The following is a 27,540-nucleotide window of genomic DNA, read 5'->3' on the forward strand; positions in this document are numbered from 1 at the left end:
ATCTTGTTGTAATTTATTAGCAACAAGTTCACCATTTGACACCTCCATCTTTGATATCATTAACTTATTTTAAAATTAACTGCATTCCAATTTCCAATGACATTTATACATATTAAAATAAGTTGTGGCCCTATCCCTGACCCTTGGAAAGCATGACTGTCCACCATCCTCCAGTTGACATTAACTTTGTAAAACACCCATATACATGACACTTTAGGAAATGCTTTATTAAAAATCCATATTTACAACATTCACAGCATATCTTAATCATGTTGCTACAAAAAAACTCAATTAGTTAAATCCAATCTGCCCGTCACAAATCAATAGTAGTTCACCTTTAAAATTCTATAAGCTACAAGTTTTTTTGTTTTTTTTTACCGATTAGTGTTTCTAAATCTTTATCCACTAGGTATTTTAAGCTGACCACCCTGTACATACGAACACTCTTTCCTGAACACTACTTTCACATGTCATTTTCCAATTCTGTCAAGTCTGCCGTATCCGGGGAAGATTTTGACAAATTCATCTACTTTCATAAGCAATCCGAGTTGCAAGCTATTCATACCTATCGAATATCCTCTCTCGGCCTTTCCAGCACATTCATTACCATCTCCACGTCCACCAATACCTTAAACCTACCTGATCGCTCAGTCCACCTAAACCAATCTGATCTCCCGTTTGCTAAACACTTTAACTCCCCCTCCCATTCCCACACTGACCTTTCTGTCCTGGGCCTCCTCCATTGTCAGGGTGAGACCCAGCGCAAATTGGAGGAACAGCACCTCATATTTCGTTTTGGCAATTTACACCCCAGCAGTATGAACATTAACTTAAAGTAACCCTTGCTTTCCCTCTCTCCCTACCGTCCCATTTCTCTGACCAATCTTACTGTCTCCGACTACAATTTATCTGTTTGCTTTGTTGTTACTTTCTCCCAATTAACAATGATCTATTCTATATTTTCCTTGATCTCCATTCCCTTGGTCCTGTTTTCACACTTTACACTTCCTTATCTATACACTTCCTTATCTGTGAACCTCCCACTCCAGACATCAGTCTGAAGAAGGGTCTCGACCCGAAACATCACCCATTCCTTCTCTCTAGAGATGCTGCCTGTCCCACTGAGTTACTCCAGCATTTAGTGTCTACATTCAATTTAAACCAGTACCTGCAGTTCCTACTTACACATTTTATCAGCATCTTTTTTTGCCACAGTAAAGATATTAAATCACTCATTAAGTGATCTAGCCTTGCTATGCATCATCTTACGACCTACCATCTTGATAAGCAAAACCCCAAGAATGTGCAGCCCTCCCTCCAGAAATGCCTTGGGCTACAAATAGACTTCCTATTTTTAATTATCCTCAATGTGTGGCATTCCAGTGATAATCCAGGGATAATTACCTTCCTCCCTAGCTCCTGAAAGTCTGACAATGGAATTTCAATCCTCCACATATCGTTGGTACTGACAAACAGCACAACTTCCCGCTCATTCTCTTGCCTCTGCAGAATATTGTGATCCTTGACTCCCTGACTACCTCATTGAAGACCTTTGCATCATCTTTAATTAGACATTATCCTGCATTATATGTTGTGCCCTTTATCTTTCACTGTACACGTTTTGATTGTCCTCCATTGTCAGAGTGAGGCCCAGCGCAAATTGGAGGAACAGCACCTCATATTTCGCTTGGGTAGCTTACACCCCAGCTGTATGAACATTGACTTCTCTAACTTCAAATAGCCCTTGCTTTCCCTCTCTCCATCCCCTCCCCTTTCCAAGTTCTCACACCAGTCTTACTGCCTCAGATTACATTCTATCTCTGTCCTGCCCACTCCCCTGACATCAGTCTGAAGAAGGGTCTCGACCCGAAACGTCACCTATTCTTTTTCTCCACAGATGCTGCCTGTCCCGCTGAGTTACTCCAGCATTTTGTGTCAACCTATTGATTGCCATCGTGTATAGTCTTTTCTTTGACTGGATAGCACACAACGCAAAGCCTTTCACTGTACCGCAGCAAGCCTAATAAACCAGGCATCAAATGGGTACTGTTAATACACAACTTTTCTATTATTACATCCCTTTAAAGGAAACCTTACCACCTTGGCCCCTACAGTTTTTAGTGGTGACCTTTGTAGGTTTATTAACTTGAAGCAGTGGTTGTTTGAAATTAAATAGTGACCCTGACAGCATTTCACCGGTGTTCCCCTCTGAACATCCCGTGGAACTGAACAAGAATCCATTCCTATTTCTAGACAGCCATGTAAAACCTACTTAACTCTGAAGTGGAGCCCAGGGGCAGACCCAATAATCACAATCAAAATGTTTATCCCCTTAAGTGCCAGCTCCTTTCTGTCACACAAATCACCTTATACAGCTCAGGAGAAAAAAGTTTAGTCGATTCAGACACACCATTATGTTGACTGCCAGACAGTAACAAGTCAGGCAACACCAGCTGGGAATATTTCAGACAGCTTAACAACATGCTGGTATTTTACATGAGTTTTATCAAATATAATTCAGAACCAAGACAGTATCAGATGACCAGAATCCATTTCAAAAAGCTTTAATGGAGAGAGGGAGGGCGGCACGGTGGCTTAGCGGTGTCTTACAGCGTCAGAGACCCGGGTTCTATCCTGACTACAGGTGCTTGTCTGCACGGAGTTTGTACGTTCTCCCCGTGATCTGCGTGGGTTGTCTCCGAGATCTTCGGTTTCCTCCCACACTCCAAAAACGTACAAGTTTGTAATTAATTGGCCTGGTATAAATGTAAAACTGTCCGGTGTGTGCGTGTAGGGCAACGTTAATGTGCGGGAATAGCTGGACTCGGTGGGCTGAAGGGCCCGTTTTCGTGCTGTATCTTGAAACATAAGTAAATGTGGGAAAACTCAGAACAAACCACAGTAAGACAACTGAACTTTATTTTTAAAGTTTCAGCCACAGCAGACAAGGGCACAAACTTAAAATGATACACAAGAGATATTTACACTTAAACCTTCCTCATTTGTCCAAATATGATATTGATATCAAAATTTCAGGCCTTAATTCCATGCTGACATTTTTATCTTAACTGAAGTTGAAGCACCAAAGGCTTATGGAAAGTAACTGAACCATTTATCACCCTCTCCCTGGTCCCTTAAAACAAAGCAATAAACGACTGGATCACACTCTTGGTATCTTTGTATCTTAAAAATAAAATCAATCCAGAGATGAGTCTTAATTCAGTTAAAATCTCACCGGCTTGCAATAACAAGCTTTTATATATGTTTAAAACCTAAAGTGCTTTAAAAAATATTTTAAAAGTTGTTAGCAAAGGGATGTTATTAAGTATTATTACACAAGAAACTCATCTCATAAACCTTTCACAAGATAAAGACAATCAACACAAGGTCAATGTCATAGTTAATATACACCTACTTCACCATCTTCCAAAACGGTGCTGCTGCAAGTAGCAATTAAAACAAACCCCAGCTTTTGTTATGGTAAGCAATCCAGCTGGTCTTTTTCTCCCACACTGATGATTTCTGGCAGCACAGTAAGCTGGCCAAGGCCATAGTCAACAGTGCCATTCAGTCGATGGGCACTGGTATTCATCACTCCCCATGTACTGGAAATAAGTGTGCAGCACCCACGTGTGTATAAGATATGACTTAGCTCTGAATGTCAGCCAGCTCTAGAAGTGGCAGAGCCAAGGTTCATTTTGGAAACGAGAATTTATGGAATAGATGCAGCGAAGCATTTCTGAAGGGCCGTTTCGGTGACACTTTTATCGTACTTCTCTGACAGCAGCAAAAACAACGCAAATTATTAAAACAAATGGTCTAAAAACATTGCAGTCCCTTTTGTAAAATGCTCCCTGTCAGGGCTTGGTCATGAAGAGCATGTTCAACATCCTCCTCTTCAATCTTCAGGCCAACCTGCAGAGAGATGGAGGCGATTAGCACAAGGTGTCCAGCAGTTAATCAGCATCTTCACCACAACAACCACAGTTACCATCTATTGCTTCTCCTCCCCCGACAAACAGGATGTTACCCGTTGATGAAATCAGTTGTCCGGTCTCAACCCTTTGGAAAAATTGATAGATTAAGGGCCGATTGTTTTAGGAGCGCTGTGGCGAAGCAGTAGAATCGCTGCTTTACAGCGCTTGCAGCACCAGAGACCCGGGTTCGATCCTGACTACGGGCGCTGTCTGTACAGAGTTTGTACGTTCTCCCCGTGGGTTTTCGAGATCTTTGGCTTCCTCCCACACTCCAAAGACGTACAGGTGTGTAGGTTAATTGGCTTGGTATCAATGTAAACTGTCCCTGGTGTGTAGGGCAGTGTTAATGTGCGGTGAGCCGAAGGGCCTGTTTCTACACCCTATCTCTAAACTAAACTCAGTCATGTAACTGGTTTCGGGGCACACAGCAACACCTTCTCTTCCTGCTTCATGACACAGGTCAGCATCAGGAAGGAGTTTACCAGGTCCCGGACCTTTAGGCACCAGTACCTGCTCCATCTATGCAGTGAACGCCCTAATAAACTTGGAAACAACCCTGCGGTCAATCCAAGAGCATTCCCCACCCCAACCCACAAATGAAACTCAGGCTGAAGCAGCCGACAAATTCATACAGTACCAACTGACTGCAGCTCTCGCCTTGCGAGCCGTTAAAGCAGACGCGGCATGAACAACACGTGTAGAGAAAAGAGAGACAACATTTGTGGCAGGAGTCGAAACAAGGAACTGCAGATGTTGGTTTACACAAAAGGACACAGAGTGCTGGAGTAACTGCGGGTCAGGGAACATCTCTGGATAGATGGCACTGTTCGGGTCAGGTCTGAAGGAGGATCCTGACCCAAAACGTCACCTATTCATGTTCTCCAGAGATGCTGCCTGACCACAAGACATAGGAGCAGAATTAGACCATTTGGTCCATCATGTCTGCTCCACCATTGGATCATGGCCGAAGTATTTTTCCCTCTCAACCCCATTCTCCTGCTGTGGCCCCATAGCAACAATACAATACAATACGGTTTATTTGTCACATTGCACATAAAGTGCAAGTGAAATGAATATGTCAGCAGCGGTACAATGATAAAGAACACACACAAAAACACAATAAAAATTTAACATAAACATCCACCACAGCATTCATCACTGTGGTGGAAGGCACACAATTTGGCCAGTCCTCCTCCTTTGATGCCCACTGTGTTATTCCAGCACTCTGTGTTCTTTTGTGGCAAACGTTCTTAGGTCCATGCTCCAGTCCCAGTGGGAAGCTGACGAGAGTTAACTCAGATGCTTTTGTAAAAGTCCAGGCAAATTGCTGGAGGACAGGATCTCCGCCTGTACTTTGATTACATGACAGTTATCCAGGCAGATCCAGCCTCTGCAGCCCGACCAGAAGATAAGATCAGTCATGGTGAGGTACTGCCTCCACTCATGTGTAACAAGTGAAAGTTTCCTCAATGCAGGCAGAGCGAGCAGTTAGCTCATTCATACGGATCAGGAATCGCAGCCTGCAGGCGGATTTCTTCGCTGCTGAAGGGTTAAATCTCAAACATGGCATGGTTTTGGTGATGAACACTGAGGCTCCCATACCTCTGCCACTGGAATAAACAATAGCTCCAAAGCACCATCTAGTGGTAACATCCAGCTACAACCAGGATGTCACTGGCAATGCCAAAGTTCAAAAGCCACTTTAATATCGTTAAATGATATTATCACTTGCAGGACCCCAAATTAAATATTTGGATAGTGAACAAAGCCTTGGTCCAAGAGGCAGGTTTTAATGTCTTGCAGGGAGAGATTGAGTGATGCATGGAGTGAATTCCATTACTTGACAAAGCACCAGTTTCATAAATAACTTTGCAACAAGCCTCAAAAACCCTTCATTGTGTTGTGCCATTAAAGTAGATTAGTCGAGTTAATGCTTTCATCTTTGACCTTATTTAATAGTTCAATTAACTGAAATCAGTTTAAAACTAACCAACACTAGCTAACACCAAAGTTAGTGTGTGGGTAGTGCAGACTCACCCCAATGTTAGCGTGCATGGAGTGCATGTGCGCGCACACACACACACAACGCTGGCGTGTGGAGGTGCACACACTCGCACACAATATTAACGCACATGTGAAGAGCACAAACACACACACCAATGTTAGCGTGTGGGAAGTGCATGCACTAATAAACAGTTATAATTGTGTTATAAATTGTGCTTTTCTTCCCGTATCATTCTCTGAACAAGTGTTTCTTAATGGCATTTTGAAATTAATTACAAACTGAATAATATCAGGACTTCACAGATCACACTTACTTTGGTGAGCCGAGCTTCCTTCGATTGCTTGAGCCACACAATCCCCCTGGACTCCAAGAGACTGCAGAGCGACAGGCATTCGGACTGGTCAGCTCCCGACATCTGCTGGCTTCTGCAAACTTTGCTGTAGGCGTCGTGGAGCTGAAAGAGAGCCAGAGCACGGGTCAGCCACTACATCCCTTGCGCCTGCTTTACCACTCAATGAAATCAGAGCTGATCTGATCCACTGGCCTTCTCCACGTTGTCAAACAGCAGGCAGGAAAAGTTCAAAACAAAAACAATGCACTTAAATGACAACTCTCCAAGATATCAGGGGTTAGGGGAAGAAGGCAGGAGAATGGGGTTCGGAGGTAGAGGTAGGTCAGCCACGATTGAATGGCAGAGTAGACCTGATGGGTCGAATGGCCTAATTCTGCTCCAATCACTTAGAGTCCCAAAAACTCACAACTCACAATAAAATATTTATTCACAAAAACCAGCACCCGGGGCGAGAACATCTCGGCAGCATCAACCTTGTCAACTCCCCTCACAATTTTGTACGACTCAATAAGGCTGTTTGTTTTATCCAAACTCAAGAGATTCTATGCTTTTCTTCAAATACTTCATTCTATGAAACATACTCTGCAATGCCTCCAAGGCAAATTTGCCCTTCCTTAAATCATATGACCAAAAGCCCACACGTTATTTGAGATGTGGTCACACTAAAGTCTTCCCGTTGTGGTGACATCCTCAAATGTTATAGGCCATCGCTCTTGCAATAAAGGGCAATGTTCCATGACTGCGGAATCTCTCGCAGTATCTGCTTTGTACCCGTTTATTTGATAAGGAGAGCCCTGCAAATACGCTCCGCACAAACACACAAGAACACGTGCCCAGAGTAGGGGAAATAGAGAACCAGAGGACACTGGTTCAAGGTGAAGGGGAAAAGATTTAATAGGAATCGGAGCGGTAACTTTTTCCACACAAAGGGTGGTGGGTGTATGGAACAAGCTGCTGGAGGAGGTAGGCGAGGCTGGGACTATCCCAACGTTTAAGAAACAGTTAGACAGGTACATGGATAGGACAGGTTTGGAGGGATATGGATCTAGTGCAGGCAGGTTGGACAAGTGTAGCTGGGACATGTTGGTCAGTGTGGGTAAGTTGGGCCGAAGGGCCTGTTTACACACTGTACCACTATGATATGACTCAATAACTGGTTAAGTTCAAAAAAAGCACAAGGACTGTGGACCTGGAGTACAAAGAGGAAGAAATGGTAATAGTTATACTGAAAAATGCTGATGTGTCGCGTGGTATTGCATTAGTCAGGCCACGGGGATAGATACAGGGTTAATGTAGTAAACTGCAGCTGCAAAAGCAGAATGCAAAACACCGCTCTCAGTTGTCCCACCGTCTTAGTGGTTGCATTCCGTATCAGATTATCAGGCAAAGTCTGCATCCAGTTCCCTTCACACTGAGCAGGATTACGGTTTCAACAACACAGCAACAGGGCAAAACAAACTTGACCCACAGTCTAATCTCTGGTCACGTTTCCCATTAGCAGTCAAACAAGTCGAAAGCTTGTCAAATTCTACTTCACGATGAGGAAGAAAGCCGACAAAAACAAAAAGCAGTTGTAAATGTAAGGAGGAGCAGTCTGCTTTCCCATTCCTGCTTTACTTTTAATCTTTAATCTTCTGCTTTGGCAATGTTGCACACATTGATAAGGGGGACTGGTATTTGCATCAGTGTCTTCTCCACAGCCACCTTCTCCAAGCTTACTTCCTTATCTTTACTGGTACATATTTGATTAAATAGTCATCCTGTTAACTGAACAGCATCTCTACATCATAGGGTGAATGCGCAGTCTTTTACCCAGAGGAGGGGAATCAAGAACCAGGGGACATAGGTCTAAGGTGTGAGGGGAAATATTTAATAGGAACCAGAGGGGCAACTTTTTCCACACAGAGAGTGGTGGATGTATGGAACGAGCTGCAAAAGGAGGTGGTTGACGCTGGTTCTATAGCAAGATTGAAAATGGTACACAGATAGGAAAGGTTTAGAGAGAAATGGGGCAAAAACAGGCAGGTGAGATTAGTGGAGATGAGGCATCTTGGTCATCTTCTGTGATGTACGGCTGTACCAGTGGGCACTGTGCAAATGAGTTCCATATTCTAAGAACTCTGCCGGTCAAACTTCTCTCCCTCCGAGTCGAAATACAGAACAGATGACCCTCTGTTTATTAACTCGCACAAGTGGGGGAGATGGACACCTAACTGTGCATTTAGTGCAGAGATCAACATTAAATGGAGGCACAAGGAGTTGCAGATGCTGAAATGTTGAGCAAATCACTAAGTGTTGCAGTAACTCAGTGGGACGGGCAGCATCTGTGGAGGGAATGGGCAGGAAACATTTGTCTGTCCAATCCCTCGACTGATGCTGCCTGATGCTCCGAGCTACTCCACTTTGTGTTTTGCTGAAAAATAAGTATTGCTCAAGACTTTTGTTACGAAAACATTTTATATTAACACAACAATGGCTGTGGATTTTTGTTCAACAGGTTGCTGTGAAATCCTCATTCTCCCCTTGGAGTCCAGGCTGAATGAAATTCATTGTCCTATTTACCAAGATCTATGCCCTCGTATCAAACATTGCCATTTAGGAGACACCACCACAAAGTGTTCCACATCGCATGTTTCTGAGCTAACTTGGGCAGCACGGTGGCCCAACTGTAGAGTTGCTGCCTTACAGCACCCCAGACCCGGGTTCGATCCTGACTACGGGTGCTGTCCGTATGGAGTTTGTACGTTCTCCCCGTGACCTGCGTTGGTTTTCTCCGAGATCTTCGGTTTCCTCCCACACTCCAAAGACGTACAGGTTTGTAGGTTAATTGGCTTGGTAAAAATGTAAATTGTCCCTAGTGTCTGCAGTGTTAATGTGTGGGGATCGCTGGTCGGCACGGACTCGGTGGGCCGAAGGGCCCGTTTCCAGGTTGTATCTCCAAACTAAACTTGCATTTGCCACCTCTCTTTCCATTCAAACTGTATTCTCACTTTAAGATCAGCAAAATCAAATAATCAACTTTCCCTTTCCCCTATTAAAAACTGAAGGCCTGAAATTAATAGTGTTCACATTTGTGAGTTCTTTAAAATTATTATTAACTGCTGGACTTAAACTTGTGTTTCATGTAACACAACCTCAAGTCTTTGAACAGTACTATCTTGCCAATAAAATAATTTTGGTATGGTTACTTCTATAAAAATGGAGCCAACTTAAGTGAGGTCATAAATGATGGGAGTAGATTTAGGCCATTCAGCCCATCAAGTCTAGTCTGCCATTCAATCATGGCTGATCTATCTCTCCCTCCTAACCCCATTCTCCTGCCTCTCCCCTAACCTCCGACACCTAGGATAATCAAGAATCTATCTACCTTGCTTCCAACAATAGATAATGACCGGGTAATCCATGTAATCATGTTACGGATCAAAAGACAATAAACAAGAGACAATAGGTGCAGAAGTAGGCCATTCGGCCCTTCAAGCCAGCACCACCATTCAATGTGATCATGGCTGATCATCCCCAATCAGTACCCCTTTCCTGCCTTCTCCCCATATCCCCTGACTCTGCTATTTTTAAGAGCCCTATCTAGCTCTCTCTTGAAATAAATATTGGCTAGGTCAGAGTTCTGCTCTTCAAACTACCCAGCAGAAATTTTGAGTAACTGCTCGAAAAATTTGGGGACCTTTAAAGGTCTCAGTCAAAAGAGGAATGAAAATAGTTCCATTGATTAACACAGTTCTGTTCTTTGTAGGTGAAGGTTACAACAGTGTGGGCATACGTTTGGAGGTCGGGCGAACGAGAAAGCATTTGAGTTGTTTACCTTCCCAAGGGTGACTTCTTTCACTTTGGACGGCCTGAGCAGGAGAAGCAGGGAACAGACCAGTAGTTTCTGTTGGAGGGGAAAGCATTCTGATCCAGAGCGAGACGTCATCCGGTCACCGTATACTTCAGAGATGACCTGGGAAATGTGCGGCAACCCAACCTTCTTTAGGCCTGGCGAACACGGAGCCTTGACTGGAGACTTAGCTGCACAAACATTTTTAAAAAATCCAATAAACAATGGCACTTAAACATGGAATCCTCTGTAACCTCCACGACTCATTTTGTTCATTGCTTTTTATAATCCTTCCCTTTGAGAGTAGCTCACTAAATCATTTGAGGAGTAGTTAAGAATCGAACACGTTGCACGTTAGGTGTCACCCATGGGTCAGTCAGTGCACGCAAGGAGGGAGGTTTTCTTCCTTGAAGGGCGATGCACCTGCTGCCTCGCATCTCCAGAGACCTGGGCTCGATCCTGACCTCAGATGCTGTCCGTGTGTAATTTGCACATTTCCCCTGTGAACCCGTGGGTTTTCTCCTGGGTGCTCCAGTTCCATCCCACATCCCGAAGACGTGCGGGTTTGTGGGTTAATTGTCCTCTGTAAATTGCCGATAGCCCGCAGGGAGTGAATGGGGAAAGTGGGATAACATAGAGCTAACGTGAACAGGTGAGTGGTGGTCAGTGTCGACCACGTGGGCTTCTCCTGGGTGCTCCAGACGTGTGGGTTTGTGCGTTAATTGGCCTCTGTAAATTAGACCCGGTGTGTAGGGACCGGATGCTAAAGTGGGATGGTAGACGTGGACCCAGTGGCCGAAGGCTCTGTCTCCAACCAAGCTGCATCTTTCAATCACGATGAGTGTTAACAATAATGAATTGCAGGTCTCCTTTAAGAGGAGCTTTTTAAATTCCAACACTTAATTCTGCCGTGACATCTCCAACCAGCATGCTGAACAACTGCCAGCAAGTTACAAGTGCACGGCAGATGCTTTGCATACGATTGCTCTTTTCTATCATCGATCCTAGATCATCGATGAGACAAAGCAAAAACTTTCAAGGGTAACTTACACTTCACCATCGCCTGGCATCGAGCGTCCGATTCCACGATCTCAACAGCTCGCCTGCAAATTGTGCAACAGAATGAATCAAAACCATTAACAATCAGTCCACCACAGGCCCAAAAGCAAAAGTGTAAAAGTTACATTCGTTTTAGAGGTGTATGGGCCAATGATAGGTGGAACTAGTGTAGATGGGGCATCTTGGTCAGCTTGGGCCGAAGGGCCTGTTCCCATGCTGTATGATTCTATTATTTATTTTATGAAACCTACAAGCTTCAGAATGCCAAAGTCCATGACTACACTACAAGAAGATGGCAACAAAAGACCGGTCAAATCAGAAGATTCGCTTTGAAACACAAACAGCAATCCATAATAAACATAGGTCAGCACAAGAACAGGCCCTTCAGCCCACAATATCTGTGCCGACCATGACACCAAGTTAATCTCCTTGCTCAGGCAATGTGATCAAAAATGTTGCCTCTGTTTTAAAAAAGGTTGCGTTGGTCAAACGTTGAATCGTGGGTTAACTGGATTGTTTTTTTGATAATCCAGTAATTATTCTGAATCAAGTTTCTGCAAATTCCAAAGCTCCCACGGAGATTGGAACTCTGGTCTCTGGCTTGCTTTTCCAAGCACTCTGGATAACAGGACCACCACAACACCTCACATCAATGATCAGATTAGTTTAGTTCCTTGTCACGTGTAGCGAGGTACAGGGAAAAGCTTTTGTTGCGGGCTAACCCCAGTCAGCTGAAAGACATTACATGATTATGCGTGGACGGACACGGCGGCGCAGCGGTAGAGTTGCTGCCTTACAGCACCGGAGACCCAAGGTAGATCCCGACTACGGGTGCCGTCTGTACGGAGTTTGTATGTTCTCCCCATGACCTGCGTAGGTTTTCTCTGAGATCTTCGGTTTCCTCCCACACTCCAAAGACGTAGAGGTATGTAGGTTAATTGGCAGTGTGAGTATGTGTGTGAGCGTAAGTGTGTGTGTGAGTGAGCGTGGGGATGAGTGTGTGTGAGTGAGTGTGTGTTCGGTGGGCTAAAGGGTCAGTTTCTAAGCTGTATCTCTAAACTAAACTAGTCTAGACCCGAACGTCACCCATTCCTTCTCGCGAGATGCTGCCTGTCCCGCTGAGTTACTCCAGCATTTTGTGTCTACCTTCGATTTAAACCAGCATCTGCAGTTCTTTCCTAAACTACAATCGAGCCACGCAAGATGATCAAGACCCTCACCACCCACTTTGACCCAACGTATCGGTGGAGGGGCTCCAATTCCTACCTGCACACGTCCAAGGCTTTTCGAACGTCACCAGATACAGAGGAAACCTTGCGAGCACAGAACTGAACGGCAGCAGATTCCAACACGCTCTCCCCAGGAACCTTAATGTAAAAGAGGAGCACATGAGAAACCTCAAACACACAATTAACCGGGTATATAATATCATCAGGTAAGTGTGGAGCAGGGCAGGCTGGAAGAGAGGAACAGATAGTTGGCCTCATTCACACCCAACTGGCTCACAGACGATTTCCCCACCCACATGCGGCAATAGTTTAGTATATTATTGTCAGTTTGGTAGCTCGCCACAGGATGGTCCACAAGGCAGTGGCACAGCAGTAGAGTTTTTGTCTCACAGCGCCAGAGATCCGGGTTGAACTAGACTACGGGTGCTGTCTGAACGGAGTTTGCATGTTCTCCCTGACACTGTGTGGGTTTTCACCGGGTGCTCTGGTTTCTTCCCACACTCCAAAGACGTGCTGGTGTGTAGGTTAATTGGGTTCTGGAAATTATAACTTGTGCCTGGTGTGTAGGATAGTGCTAGTGTACAGGGTGATCGCTGGTCGTCAGACTCAGTGGACCAATGGGCATATTACCATGTTGTATCTCTAAAGTCTAAAAGCACGGTGAGGGTGCTTTACACTCGATCACTCCACTCTGCTATCATATAGAACGTGCATGCTTGGCCACCACCCACCACGTTGTACCTGGCTCAGACGGTCTTGTACAATGGCCACGATCTGGTCCCTCGTGTACGGGGCAAAGTCCAGGAGCTGAGGTTTGCACTTGGGCCGAGCTTGTAGTCGAGGCAGAATCCGATCGGTTAAATCCAGCAAATTTGCAATTCCTGAGAAGAGAATTTACAATAAGTTGACTTAGAACTAGAACGGACTGCACCGGAACTTGTTCTACCATTCAATGAGGTCAGGTCTGATCATGAGCACCGTTCTCCCACATTCGGTTTGTATTCGTTGGGTCAAGTTGTTTTATTTCAACACCGTGGGGTCAAAGCAGAAGCAGCCTTGATGTAGAATCACCGATTGCCTTCAACAGATTAGCTTCCCAGATCACAATAAAGTTGTGGATACAGACAACCGCACTCATTGCCAGTCTTGCAGTTTAGATGGATTGATCAAAAGATAGTGCGGAAGCAGGCCCTTCGGCCCATCGACAATCCATCATCCATTCACACTCGTTCAATGTTATCCCCTTTCACATCCACTCTAGGCAATTATCAAATGCAACTCGAGAATCGAGCAGCATTTGGTTTTACTACTGATCGTTATCCATTCATTTTCTGGAATTGGATGTCACGCACAAAGGCATTTATTTACTAGTCCTATCAGCCCGTGGGAATGTAACAGCAAGCCGTCTTCAACCACTGCGGTCCATTGGCCAACGATGGGCGTTTGACAGCAATGAGCCTACTTTCGTTGGGAGTTTAGAATGAGGGGGGGGGGGGGGGGGGGGGGGGGGGGAGGCCCTCATTGAAAGTTATAGAATAGTGAAAAGCCTGGATAGAGTGGATGTGGAGAGGATGTTTCCACTAGTGGGCGAGTCCAGGACTAGAGGTCATAGCCTCAGAATTAAAGGGCGTCCTTTTAGGAAGGAGATGAGGAGGAATTTCTTTTGTCAGAGGGTGGTGGTGAATCTGTGGAATCCTTTGCCACAGAAGGTTGTGGAGGCCTTCAGTTGATATATTTAGGGCAGAGATAGATTATTGATTAGTACAGGTGCAAGATATTATGGGGAGAAGGCAGGAAAATGGGGTTAGGAGGGAGAGATAGATCAGCCATGATTGAATGGCAGAATGGACTTGATAGGTGCAGACTCGGTGGGCCGAAGAGCCTGTTTCCGTGCTGAATCTCTAAGTTATAACTGAACTCCAAAATTATAGAATGATCAGTTTATTGACAAGAGCTGCTTGCTAGCATGGTTGATGATACCTCGCATCTTATTGTCAAGATTTAAAGAACAACTAGACTGGACTAAGTAGGCCCTGCTCGAGTCTCAGTAATTCTGCAGTGTGGATTGTCGGCAGTACAGCTGGGTGTTATCTGGTGCCTTAGCTTTTGCTGCATTCGATGCACTCGGCTGTTCCTCGACATTAACATGGAATGAACCAAATTGGCTAAAGATTGGCGAAGATTGGGAAGAAGCCAAGACTGACTATCCACTCAGATTTTTGACCGAGCACAGCTGTAAAAAGCTTCAGCCTTGCCACGGACAAGTCACAACAGACATGTACTACAGTAGTGAAGCAAGACAAGACCACACAAACATAACCGACTTTTGAGAAAACCTCATCGTTCCTCCAAACAAATGGATCGTATATAAACTAAGCACCAAATGAACATTAAACAAAGTCAAGAAAGTCGAAACATTTGGCAGGAGCTTGACTTTATGACTTAAAAACTCAGCCTTTTGAGCCCAGGCACGATTAAGAGATCGGGAGGGCTTGGTCACCACTCGTTTCCACCCTGCAAATTATCTCTCATAATTTTACACACTTCTATCAAATCTTCCCTCAGTTTCCAGCACTGCAGAGAACGCAATCCAAGTCTGTGCAACCTCTTCTGATAGTGAATCCACTCTAATCCAAGCAACCTGCTAAACCTGTACATCCAAAGCCTGCACATCCTTCATATCTCCCCAGACATGACAGCCTGCATATCTTCCCACCTGTTATCAGGCAACTGAACCTTCCTACCAACGACTAGAGAGCAGTCCTGAGCTACTATCCACCTCACTGGAGACCCTCAGATTATCTTTAATCAGACTTTACCTTGCACTAAACGTTATTTACACTATTCCCTTTATCGTGCATTATATCGTGGACGGCTCGCTTGTAATCATGCATTGTCTCTCCACTGGCTGGATAGCACACAAAAGCTTTTCACTGGACCACGGTCCATGTGACAATAAACTACTCAACCAATGGGCCGGCCAGAACTGCACACAAAGCTTCAAATGCAGCCAAATCCAAGCTTTATAAAGCCCCCCCGCACAACTTCCTGACTCTTCATGGCAGCTGGACTTGTAGAATTTTCTATAACACAAGCCTGAAGGCCCAGCCACTAAATATATTGTAGGAAAATTGTTTTCTAGACAAATTACATCAAAGGACAACAGGGAGAGAACAGGGATGTGGTATTGACATTGAGAGTCAACCAATCGTACTGAATGGTAGAGCATGCTCCAGGGGCTAAATGACCTACTCCCGCTCCGATTTTGATTCAAATGGCATTTAGTAGGTGACAGAAAGTTGTCACAAATTAGCGGTCACACATTTCCCTTGTGCCCAATATCATTTAATTCAAAGCCCGAAATGTTTATGAAGCCAGGACACGGCCATTCATGAACATTGCCAGCATTAATTTTTACCAATCCGGAACACATCAAAAATCAAGTCACTTTTATTTCTATAGCACATTTATAAAACAACTCTCGTTGGCCACAGTGCCTTACATTGGTGGAGGTACTAATGTTATACAACAGTGGTTCATATATTAAGTACATGCATACATATAACCCTCCTGCAGAGGACGTCAAGAAAGGCTTGAGAGTAAAGATGAGTTTTAAGTCTCGACTTAAGAGTCGATGGAGGGGACAGTTCTGATGGGAAGAGGGATGCTGTTCCACAGTCTAGGAGCTGCAACCGCAAAGGTGCGGTCGCCCCTGAGCTTATGCCTAGACCGCGGGATGTTCAGTAACCCCAAGTTGGCCGATATGGAAATCTGAAAAAGGATGCTCTTGGAACATACTAGGTGAACAGCACACAATCGGGCCCTTCAGCCCACCACGGACCAAACACAATGCCAAATTAAACTAATCTGCATCTGTCCAGGATCCATCTCTCTCTCCCTGTGTATCCATGCACCTAATTCAAAAGCCTCTTAAATATCTCCATCGTATCTGCCTCTAACAACAGGTGGACACAAAATGCTGGAGTAACTCAGCGGGTCAGACAGCATCGCTGGAGAGAAGGAATGGGCGACGTTTCGAGTCTCGACACGAAACGTCGCCCATTCCTTCTCTCAAGAGATGCTGCCTGACCCGCTGAGTTACCCAGCATTTTGTGTCCACCTTCGATTTAAACCAGCACCTACAGTTCTTTCTTACACATTTTGCCTCCATCAATACACTGGTGGCATGTTTTTGCGTGAAAAACTGTTTTACACATCTCACCTGAAAGCTTTGCCTTGTAGTCTTTTGACATTTCTGACCGTCTACCCATATACATGCCTCCCATATGTTTGTTACACAAACTTCTATTAACTCTCCCCTCAACCTCCGACACTACAGAGAAAACACTCCAAGGCTGTCCAAAGGAGTAGTCAGAGTCTAGGACTAGAGGGCACAGCCTCAGAAGAAAAGGACATAACTTCAGAACGGAGATGAGGAGGAATTTCTTTAGCCAGACGATGGCAATTCTGTGGAATTGACTACCACACCGACTGGTATTTTTAAAGCAAATATTGAAAGGATCTTGATAAGTAAGAGCACCAAGAGTAAGAGAGAAGGCAGGAGAATGGGATTGAGAGGGAAAAATAGATCAGTCATAATCAACTGGCAAAGCAGACTCAATGGGCCGAATGGCATAATTCTGCTCCTATATCTTATGCTCAATCTCTCTATAGCAAGTACCTTATTGCAAACCTTACCAATTAACACCAGTCGTGAATCGGTTAGATGTGGCCACTCAAATATTGTGTAGAGGACATCCTGCGCCTTGCTATCCAGCTGGTCCATTTCATCCAGCACCAGAAGGCTGCAAAGAAATTAGTTGTCATTATATTATAAAACATAAAAGCAGGCAGCACTTGAGCTTCAGAGCTACACCGAACCCTTCTGTCAAAATCCATTTGATATAGTTTAATTTAGAGATACAGCGCAGAAGCAGGCCTTTCGGCCCACTGACTCCGCGCCGACCAGCGATCCCCGCACATTAACACGATCTGCCACACATAGGGACAATTTACACATACGCCAAGCCAATTAACCCACAAACCTGTACGTCTTTGGAGTGTGGGAGGAAACCGAAGATCTCGGAGAAAACCCACGCAACCCAAAATTCTTAAGGGGTTGGACAGGCTAGATGCAGGAAGATTGCTCCCGATGTTGGGGAAGTCCAGGACAAGGGGTCACAGCTTAAGGATAAGGGGGAAATCCTTTAAAACCGAGATGAGAAGAACTTTTTTCACACAGAGTGGTGAATCTCTGGAACTCCCTGCCACAGAGGGTAGTCGAGGCCAGTTCATTGGCTATATTTAAGAGGGAGTTAGATGTGGCCCTTATGGCTAAGGGGATCAGAGGGTATGGAGAGAAGGCAGGTACGGGATACTGAGTTGGATGATCAGCCATGATCATATTGAATGGCGGTGCAGGCTCGAAGGGCCGAATGGCCTACTCCTGCACCTAATTTCTATGTTTCTATGTAACAAACGCCATGGGGACAGAACCCGTAGTCGGGATCGAACCCGGGTCTCCGGCTCTGCAAGGCAGCAATTCTATCATTGCGCCACCATGCCACCCAAAAATAATCTTCCAATGTTAATGCTCAATAGAAGCCACATGCATCGTTATGTAGCTCCCCTTTTAAGATGTTGATGCTTCCTTGACCTGTCCATGTAGTACAGATGCACCATTGATTTTCCGCACCCTTGGATCTTGGAAGGACATTGTCTGATTATCCATTTTGCCGGACCAACAGAGGTCACATAATAATAATAATAATTCAACAATACACACCTGACCCACTAATTACACCCCCTTCTGCATCTAAAGCGCTATGGCTTGCTGGAAACTTAAATAAAGAATCATTAATTGACAAAGTAAACAATTAACTCTTTCGCGATGGAGGCACTCGACCCGAAAGACCGTGCATCACACGCAATGCTCTCGTAATTTTGCCCGGATTAAAGGAGTAAAAGTTGCTGGAAAATCAGCGGTGTACCTGTAATAGATCTACAGGCAAGTACCCCACTGCTATAAAGGCACTAAATGTAGCCGCCAAGGAACGCAGGAGCGATACATACTAAGAGACTGTGAAATCGACAGAAGGATGTAGGGCTGGGTGTTTATGCGTGCTATTTTTATGATATTTATTTTAGTTGTTTATCTTTTTTAAATATTTTACCTTGTATGTATCGTTAGCTTTTAGAAATGTTTGAATGGTGCACTGACTGGCTGACATTTTACAATTTTGTTGTACATGGTTCATGTTACAATGACAATAAAGAAACTATTCTATTCTATTGGGGTGAGTGCAATGCTGAAGGAAGACACTTCATCGTTTCTTATTGGATTTATTGGCAACTATCTTTATGAACCATAGCTTTGGATTTCCAACCCTACACAGTTAGTAAACTTTTATACCTGGGCTCGGATTCAGCTCAGTGAATTATTATAATTTGCTTTATTCCTGGTGAGTAAAATCCCCTTATTGAAATATCCTCAGACAAGAAATAGATCAACTTTCAGCTCTTAATTAAATGTAACTAAATTAAAAATGTATAAACAAATATCATTCACGATCATCCTATTACTAAAATTTCCCACAACACTGACAGCCATATATAAATAGGATCAGTCAATGGTCTATAGCTGGAAGTTTCTAATATTCTGAAAGTAAAATGAATGATAAGTATAATTTTTGCAGATGGTATTGTAAAGCTTAATACCTGGCTATTGTGGTTAGTGGTTTTTCAAATAAGCCGAGAACGTTTTGGTTTATAGTTAAAAAATTATAGCACTATTCATGCATATTTTCAACCCTACCCACCTCACCCTCCAAAGAGTGCATATAGTTTTGAGCTGCTAACAGGATACAAATACATCAACATTTCACTTAAGTGCATGGTTTAATAAAACCGCAGCACCCGGGGAAATCCCACGCAGGTCACAGGGAGAACGTACAAACTCTGCACAGGCAAGCAACCATAGTCAGGATCGAACCCGGGTCACTGGTGCTGCAAGACAGCAACTCTACCGCTGTGCCACCGTGCTGCCCTTGTCGAAGTCTCTGCTGAATTGCCCCACACTCTCCCCTTTTACTCCCACAGGGAAAATAACATAATAGCCCAACTCAGGGGGCACAACTCACACCATCGGTCCCTGGCACGTTAACTTTTGTGCCAGCCTCTTGGCAAAATCCTTTCCCACGCATTTTAACTTTCTTTTTCCAAACAGCTCGTCTGCAATGGTGCGAAAAATTGTTTGCGAGTTTCTCAGCGACATGCAGTTAATGAAAATTGGTGCAGAGGCACCAAGTTTCTCCTGTAAGAAAAAAGCTAAAAATTAGTTTGCAGGGAATCAAACTAGGTTCTAATTTCATTTCTCCCAACAGGCTTCCTCCCATAATCTGACTGGTGCCTCATGTGCAACCTGCTAAACACTACAGCAAACTGCATGTAGTTCTACCATAGCCCGATAGCTGTGCTCCCAAGAAACCTTGTGTTATTAATTGGGTCATCGCGGACGTGTGTGTGGGTGTATAAGCTTGCGAACAGATCCTGCCTCTATAACCTCTCCTGATAAACTCTGTGAACACTGGCCTGGTGAGAAACAATAGACAATAGGTGCACGAGTAGGCCATTCGGCCCTTCGAGCCAGCACCGCCATTCAATGTGATCATGGCTGATCATCCCCAATCAGTACCCCGATACTTCCTCCCCCCCCCCCCCCCCCATATCCCCTGACTCCGCTATTTTTAAGAGCCCTATCTAGCTCTCTCTTGAAAGCATCCAGAGAACCTGCCTCCACCGCCCTCTGAGGCAGAGAATTCCACAGACTCACCACTCCCTGACGTAGAAAAGGTGTTTCCTCGTCTCCGTACTAAATGGCTTACTCCTTATTCTTAAACTGTGGCCCTTGGTTCTGGACTTCCCCAACATCAGGAACATGTTTCCTGCCTCTAGCATGTCCAAACCCTTAACAATCTTATATGTTTCAATGAGATACCCTCTCATCCTTCTAAACTCTAGAGTGTACAAGCCCAGCTGCTCCATTCTCTCAGCATATGACAGTCCCGCCATTCCGGGAATTAACCTTGTAAACCTACGCTGCACTCCCTCAAAAAAAGAATGTCCTTCCTCAAATTAGGGGACCAAAACTGCACACAATACTCCAGGTGTGGTCTCACTAGGGCTCTGTACAACTGCAGAAGGACCTCTTTGCTCCTATATTCGATTCCTCTTGTTATAAAGGCCAACATGCCATTCGTTTTCTTCGTTAGCAAAATGTAAACACTTCAGACTGGAAAAACCTTGAATAAATGGAGAATCACACTTTGACCCATTTACCGGAAATATCTTTATCTTTAAGGCATTAAGGAAACACAAACCAGCCACTCTCAGGATCCAGACAGTAATACCTTCAAATCCGTGAGGATCCGGTTCAGACAAGCAGTCTTTCCCGTCCCAGGTGCTCCAGAAATGTACAGACTGCCCGGCTTCTCCCCACACACGTGATTGAGCAAGAAATGGGTAACGGCTTTGGTCTCCACTTCACGAGCCAGGATACGGTCAGGAATGGCCGTATTTAATACTTGCTTGGTCTGCTGGTAGCACAAATCTGAAAAGAACAATTTAAAAAAAAAATTTTTTTTTAAACGATTAAATCCCCAACGTTCCCTTGTTCTCTGCTGAAACACCTTGGTGTTGTACACTGGTCCAATACACGATGGACAAATACGACTTGCACTCCAAGGCAGCTCATAAAATACGTATAAATTTGTCGCAATATTCTTAATACTTCCGGAGTGTGGCATACAAAATGTGCAGAAAGGAACTGCAGATGCTGGTTTGCACCAAAGACAGACATAAAGTGCTGGAGCAACTCAGCGGGTCAGGCAGCATCTTTGGAGAACAGGTGTAGTTGATGTTTCGGGCAGAGGCGCCTCTTCAGACTGAAACATCACCCATTTCTGCTTTCCAGTGATGCTGCCTGACCTGCTGAGTTACTCCAGCATTTTGTGTCTATCTCCAGCGTGTGGTGTCTCTCTGCTTGCTGGCCCAAGAGACGGATGTACTATCACCCGATACAATTGCTCAACTCTTTTAAATCACTTTAACACCTATAAATCTATTAGCATTTAGCTCAGTTTAGAGATACAGCATGGAAACAGGCCCTTGGCCCACAACGACCATTGATCACCTCTTCAGATTAATTCTATACTATCCCACTTCCGCATGCACTGTAAAGGCCAGGAGCAATTTTGCTGAGGCCAATTGACCTGGTGCGGCCTGTACTGAGTTTGTACATTCACCCAATGACCTTGTGCTCTGGTTTCCTCCCACACTCCAAAGACGTACAGGTTTGTGAGTTAATTGGCTTCGGGAAAAGATTGTAAAATATGCACAGGATAGTACTAGTGTACGGGGTGATCGCTGGTCGGCACGCTTGGTGGGCCGAAGGGCCTGTTTCCGCACTGCATCTCTAAACTAAACTCTCGTGTTACCCGATTTGATTGGATACCATACAAAGCAAATCACTGTACCTCGGTACACATGATAATAATGAACCCAATGCCAAAACCGATAGTTGTGGGTTCCGTCTCAACTTGGACCAAATAAAAGTTCAACAATCCAGTGTCACGCTGGGACTTGTGTCAGACATCTCACGACTTGACAATTTACTCAGGTACACTTAAACTGAATAGGAAAAACACAACAATTGCGGGCGGCATGGTTGCACAGCGATAAGAGTTGCTGCCTACCCGACCATGGGTACAGTCTGTACGGAGTTTGTACGTTCTCCCCGTGACCGTGTGGGTTTAGTGTACGAGGATCTGTTTCCGCGCAGCATCTCTAAAACTAAACACTGAACAACAACATTTTTCACCGAACATACCTTTCTTTTTGTGAAGCCCCACAGGCGGGCATCTCGCCGTTGAACGAGGCGTCTCGTCACCCTTGTGGACGGAGAACGGAGTCCGCTCTGGTGATTTGTCAGCGAGGATATCGAGCTCTACCGGAGAGCGTTTTAATGGACTAAGAACAAACTCCAACTTCCGACCCCGAGGCATTGAAGGAGTGACAGGTTGATTTTCCTTCTTCTGTTTGGAGGGGGAGCATTGCAGGTACTGGGTAATGTTACACAGGTTTTCACCACCTGATGTAGAAAGCACGTTGTTACAAAACAATATTCCTGTGGAGCCACACAAGACCTTAACACGACCTCACCAAATACACAGCAGAACAGCTAAAGGCCTGTCCCACTTACTCAGAGCTATTCACGAATTCTCCCGAGTTTTCCCCTTGATTCAAACTCACAGAATGTTCGTGACGGGTCCGTAGGAATATCGTAGCAGCTCGTTATGCCAGCCATAGGTACTCGGGGCATCCTCCCGACTAGTTTTTTTACTCGTGGACATTTTCTATCGGGCTGGAAAAAACATCCCGACTTACCTGATGCCCCGAGCACCCACGGCTGACATAACGTGTCGCTACGATATATCTACGGACCCGTTACGAACATTCTGCGAGTTTGAATCAAGGGGAAAACTCGGGAGAATTCGGTGAATAGCTCGGGAAAGTGGGACAGGCCCTTAACTCTTTCTTCACTACTTGTTTTTTATTTCTTCCCTTCCTGTAGCAAAAGCGTTTTGAATTTTATTGACTTCCTTCTTGCCGTTTGTGCATCAAAACAACCATAGTAATGTTTAAAAGCTACAAAGTGCTGGAGTAACTCAGCGGGTCAAGCAGCATCTCTGGACATCGAGAGGTGACGTTGCAGGTTGGAATCTTTCCTCAGGCTTTCTGTTTTCTCCACGCAGTGTAAATATGAATATTTTGATATACCAAACCCATTATTAAAACAGGTTGCAAAAATAAAATTATAATTCCCTTCCAGAGTCAAATATTTCAAAATGGCAAGTTGCAGAGATTAGTTGGGAACTCTCTATGGGAAAATAAGTATCACTGACCATTGTAAGTGGGCTTGGTTCTTGGTCCTCCAAAATATTCCAAATTGAATTTAAACTGGAGGTGGTGAAGGGAGGGCTTAAGCCAGAAAGGGGTATTGGGAAGAGAGAGCTACTTTAAATTTAGTTGCATCTGGTTGGGTAACTATAGTTGGGTGGAGATTATTCCATGCTTTAATTGTGCGGGGGAAGAACGAATTGCTGTAACACATCTGTCTTTGTAGCTGGGATCACAATGGGCTGCCGAAGGGCTGAGGTACCGGCCCACAAAGTCGTCTATGGGAACGGATCTGCCAGCTCTGGCCAGGCACGAGTTCCAGAGCACCGGCCACAGGGGGCAAATTCATCCCGATGAGGTCGCGATCGGCCACCTCATACAGCCTAGGCACCACATGTTCAGGAGGACTTCAAGTGTGCTCTTGAAATTTTGTCCGGATTAAAGGAGGTGCCAGACCACTAGTTGCTGGAAAATTCGGTGGTGGACCTGTACATGCAAAGCCTTGCAAATAATGAGCAACTCCGACCCTTCATACTCCATGCACCAAAGGAACATAGAATTTATCAGGCCTTAAAAGTTATAGGTGGCCCAGTTTAATCTACACCATGACCTTCTGCAGCGGAAAAATTATAGAAGATACAAACAGGAAATGTTGAAAACATTCAGTAAGTGAAAGGAACATTTTTCCTCTTTTCTTGATCAACTTGAAATGAAAACTCATTCCACAGATGCTGCCCGAGTTTTTCCAGCATTTTATTCTATTTCAGAATTCCAGCAACTGTAGATTATTTTTGCTCTTTTATTGTAAACTAAGGACTTTGCACGTTCCCCCTGTGGCTCTCCTGCAGGTGCTCCAGTTTCCTCCCACATCCCAAAGTCGTGCGGGCTTGTAGAGTAATTGGCCTCTGTAAATTACCCCTAGTCTGTAGGGAGCGGATGGGAGAGAGGGATAAAAGCCCTGTCCCACGGTACAAGTTCATTCCAAGAGCTCTCCTGAGCTTAAAAAAAAATCAAACTCTGGGTGAGCACGGAGAATGAACGTAGCGGGTACGTCGGAGCTCGGGGACGTCATTTACCGGCTCGTAACGCTAACGGCAGGTACTCGGGAAGACTCGCTAACGACAGGTAAGCACGGGAAGACTCGTGAAGATTTTTCAACATGTTGAAAAATGTCCACGAGAGCCCCGAGTACCGACGAGTGGCCATTACCGTAAATCTCCGAGTTCGAATCAGGGCAAACTCAGGAGAGCTCTTGGAATGAACTCGTACCGTGGGACAGGGCTTTTACATGGTACTGGTGCGAACATGCAAGCAATGGTTGGTGTGGGCTCGGTGGGCCAAAGGGCCTGTTTCCATGTTGTGTCTCTAAACTAGTGGAGTCTGTAGGGTTCCTTATCAATCATTAGCAGCATTCAGGCTGGCAGGCACACTACGTGCGTTAACTCTAATGAAAGCAACACTATTTTCTTTACTTGGAAACCAACTTTTTACAAAATTAATGTCAGTGAAAAAATATTACAACTGTCACAAATTATTTTATCAGAGTGTGGCAACTCTTTGCAGGCCTTATGTATGCAAAAAAAAGAATCTCACGGTGACATGTCACACGTGATAATAGTCATTCATTCATTCATTCATTCATTGAGATTATTCATGAAAGCCAGGGCAAGGACATTTGCTCAGCACCGTATGGAATAATTTGGAGAAGCTAATTCCCATTTTTGGCTGAAACTAAAGCATACCCCAAATGTTCAGGAAAGTTAGTCAGCGGGCAGAATTAAAACAATCATAAAGATCAAGCTAATGATTTAATGCTTATGTTTAAAAAAACGTGTGTAAAAACAGGTAAACAGAATCAGTTCTTCTCCCCCAAAAGTTTTGCATACAAAAGGTAGACTTTAGATAGACTTAAAATATTACCGAGGCGCTTGCGTGGGCTGAGAGGCGGCCCTTTGGGTGACGGTGAATCCTTGCTTATGGTTGGTGGCGCTTTGCAGCTCCTGTGCGATTTCTTTCTTGGGAAATCGATGGTGGCTTGAACACGGGCTTTGGTGTTAGGCATGTTGACGACGATTGCTGGCTACAACCTGCGAGAGAATTCAACAATCAACATTGAAAGTAAGTGCTGCCGTGGGCCATTTGGCCCCGAGATGCCAGCCTGCCTGCCCTGCTATTTAATACGAGCAAGTGCCAATAATGCATCAGAGTAATGGTTGAAGGAAGGATAATGAGTGTTAGGAGGGAGAGACAGATCAGCCATGATTAAATGGCGGAGTAGACTTGATGGGCCAAATGGCTTAATGCTACACCTATCACTTATGAACAGATCAGCTTCCTACCACACTCCAAAGACGTATAGGTTAAGTGGCTTCACAAAGATTGTAAATTGTCCCCAGTGGGTGTAGGATAGTGCTAGTGCACGGGGATCGTCGATCGGCATGGACTTGGTGAGCCGAAGGGCCTGTTTCCTCGCTGTAACTGTAAACTTAAGAATAAGGGGTCGCTATTTAGAACTGAGATGAGGAAAAACATTTTCGCACAGAGAGTTGTGAATTTGTGGAATTCTCTGTGTCCGAGGGCAGTGGAGGCCGATTCACTGGATGCTTTCAAAGAGAGTTAGATAGAGAGCTCTTCTGGTTAACGGAGGAAGCAGGAACGGGGCACTGATTGTGGATGATCAGCCATGATCACATTGAATCTTCCGAATCTTCTGAATTTGTAGTCGGCAGGGCAGTACTCTGCATATCGCCAACATTGAATGGCGGTGCTGGCTACTCCTGCACCTATTGTCTATGTATGTAACTAAACAGAGCGATAACGGTACTGGTCTCTTACCCTTATCCCGGCTCGCCAGTCACTCACTCGCCGCTCGGTAAAGCACACGGCGCTGTCTGACTGGCTTCACTTGTCGCTGGGCACCTCTCCTGTGTCTGAGCCGGTGGTGTAGTTGGTGGGCGAGTTGTGTCCCCCTCAGTGCCCAGTGTCACACAGACCGAGCCACACTCCGCCACCGAGCAAAGTTGCCGCGAAACTGCAACTTCACCTTTGGCGCCACTCGCGCTTCCGCATCATCCAGACCGTCCTGATTGGACGCCCAGTGTAGCCAATTCCCAGCCCCCGGCCTGTGATTGGTCCGCCTGAGCGGGAGCGATACATGCACGGAAAGTTGGCGGGAGTTCTCTGGATCACTGACTGAAAATACACAGACTATAAATACACTGTTATAGCGTCTGTAAATGTAACAAACATGTTCCAGATCCCTGGTCATTTTTTTGTCAGAGATTAAACCCAGTGCCTCTATGTTTAGAACACAGTGCGTCTATGTTTAGAACACAGTGCCAGATAAAGCTTAATTTAATAGCTTTATGTAAGTGTCTTACAGACGCAGACACGCATACACTGTATGTGTATATATATATAATATTTATATGCGTGTGTAAGAATTATCAGAAATCCAGATAAACTGAAAGTTTTTAGTTTTCTAGAGCAGTTTAAATGCCGTAATGTAGAAGACGGCAGTACAGCCCAGTATATACATTCTATATCTATGTAAAGTAATATATTATGAGAAAAAAAGGTGAATGTGTGTGTTCAATATATATATGTGTATTATATATATATATGTGTGTGTGTGTGTGTGTATGTATTTATATATTTACACACAACTCATTTATTATATCGTTTACAGAGTGTTATGTTTACATGTCCTGTTGTGCTGTTGCAAGTAAGAATTTCATTGTTCTATCTGGGACATAAGACAATAAAACATTCTTGTCTCTTGGGATAAAGTTTTGCCCATCTGTGTTCTCCAGAGATGCTTCCTGCCTGACCTGCTGAGTCACCACAGCACTTTGTGTTCTTTTAATTGGGGGACTCAGCTCTCAGAAGTCTAGATCAGCTGAAAGTTTACAATATTCTGGGGCAGTTTAAATGCCCTAGTGCGACACAGTATAGCCCTGCAACAGATCCTTTGGAGGCTAATTGGCTTTGGTAAAATTGTGAAAATTATCCCTAGTGTGTGTAGGATAGTGTTAGTGTGCGGGGATCGCTGATCGCTAGATACATTATGAATGTATCTAAAGGCAGCCTGATTTTTAATTAACCATTGATTTCATTTATCGGGACAGGCA

The 27,540-nt window shown here is 44.6% G+C and overlaps 1 protein-coding gene across 2 annotated transcripts; it reads right to left on the reverse strand.

The window, feature by feature from the left end:
* Positions 1-2,897: 2,897 nt before the first annotated feature.
* Positions 2,898-26,444, reverse strand: cdc6 (cell division cycle 6). 2 transcript variants are annotated; one of them, XM_033035052.1, is made up of 12 exons: positions 26,246-26,444; positions 25,331-25,497; positions 22,341-22,601; positions 20,863-21,062; positions 19,594-19,766; positions 17,153-17,259; positions 13,196-13,335; positions 12,492-12,592; positions 11,217-11,269; positions 10,152-10,357; positions 6,296-6,436; positions 2,898-3,915 (listed from the first exon to the last, which is right to left on the reverse strand). In XM_033035052.1, exons 2-12 carry the CDS (start codon positions 25,470-25,472, stop codon positions 3,820-3,822), a joined length of 1,620 nt encoding a protein of 539 aa, XP_032890943.1. In that variant the 5' UTR covers positions 25,473-25,497; positions 26,246-26,444; the 3' UTR covers positions 2,898-3,819. The 2 variants fall into 2 exon arrangements, with proteins under 2 accessions (XP_032890943.1, XP_032890944.1); XM_033035053.1 differs by having other exon boundaries at positions 25,331-25,500; positions 26,260-26,413.
* Positions 26,445-27,540: the final 1,096 nt, after the last annotated feature.

This window comes from Amblyraja radiata, chromosome 16, assembly GCF_010909765.2.
Source record: "Amblyraja radiata isolate CabotCenter1 chromosome 16, sAmbRad1.1.pri, whole genome shotgun sequence".
In the NCBI taxonomy this organism is placed as follows: Eukaryota; Metazoa; Chordata; class Chondrichthyes; order Rajiformes; family Rajidae; genus Amblyraja; species Amblyraja radiata.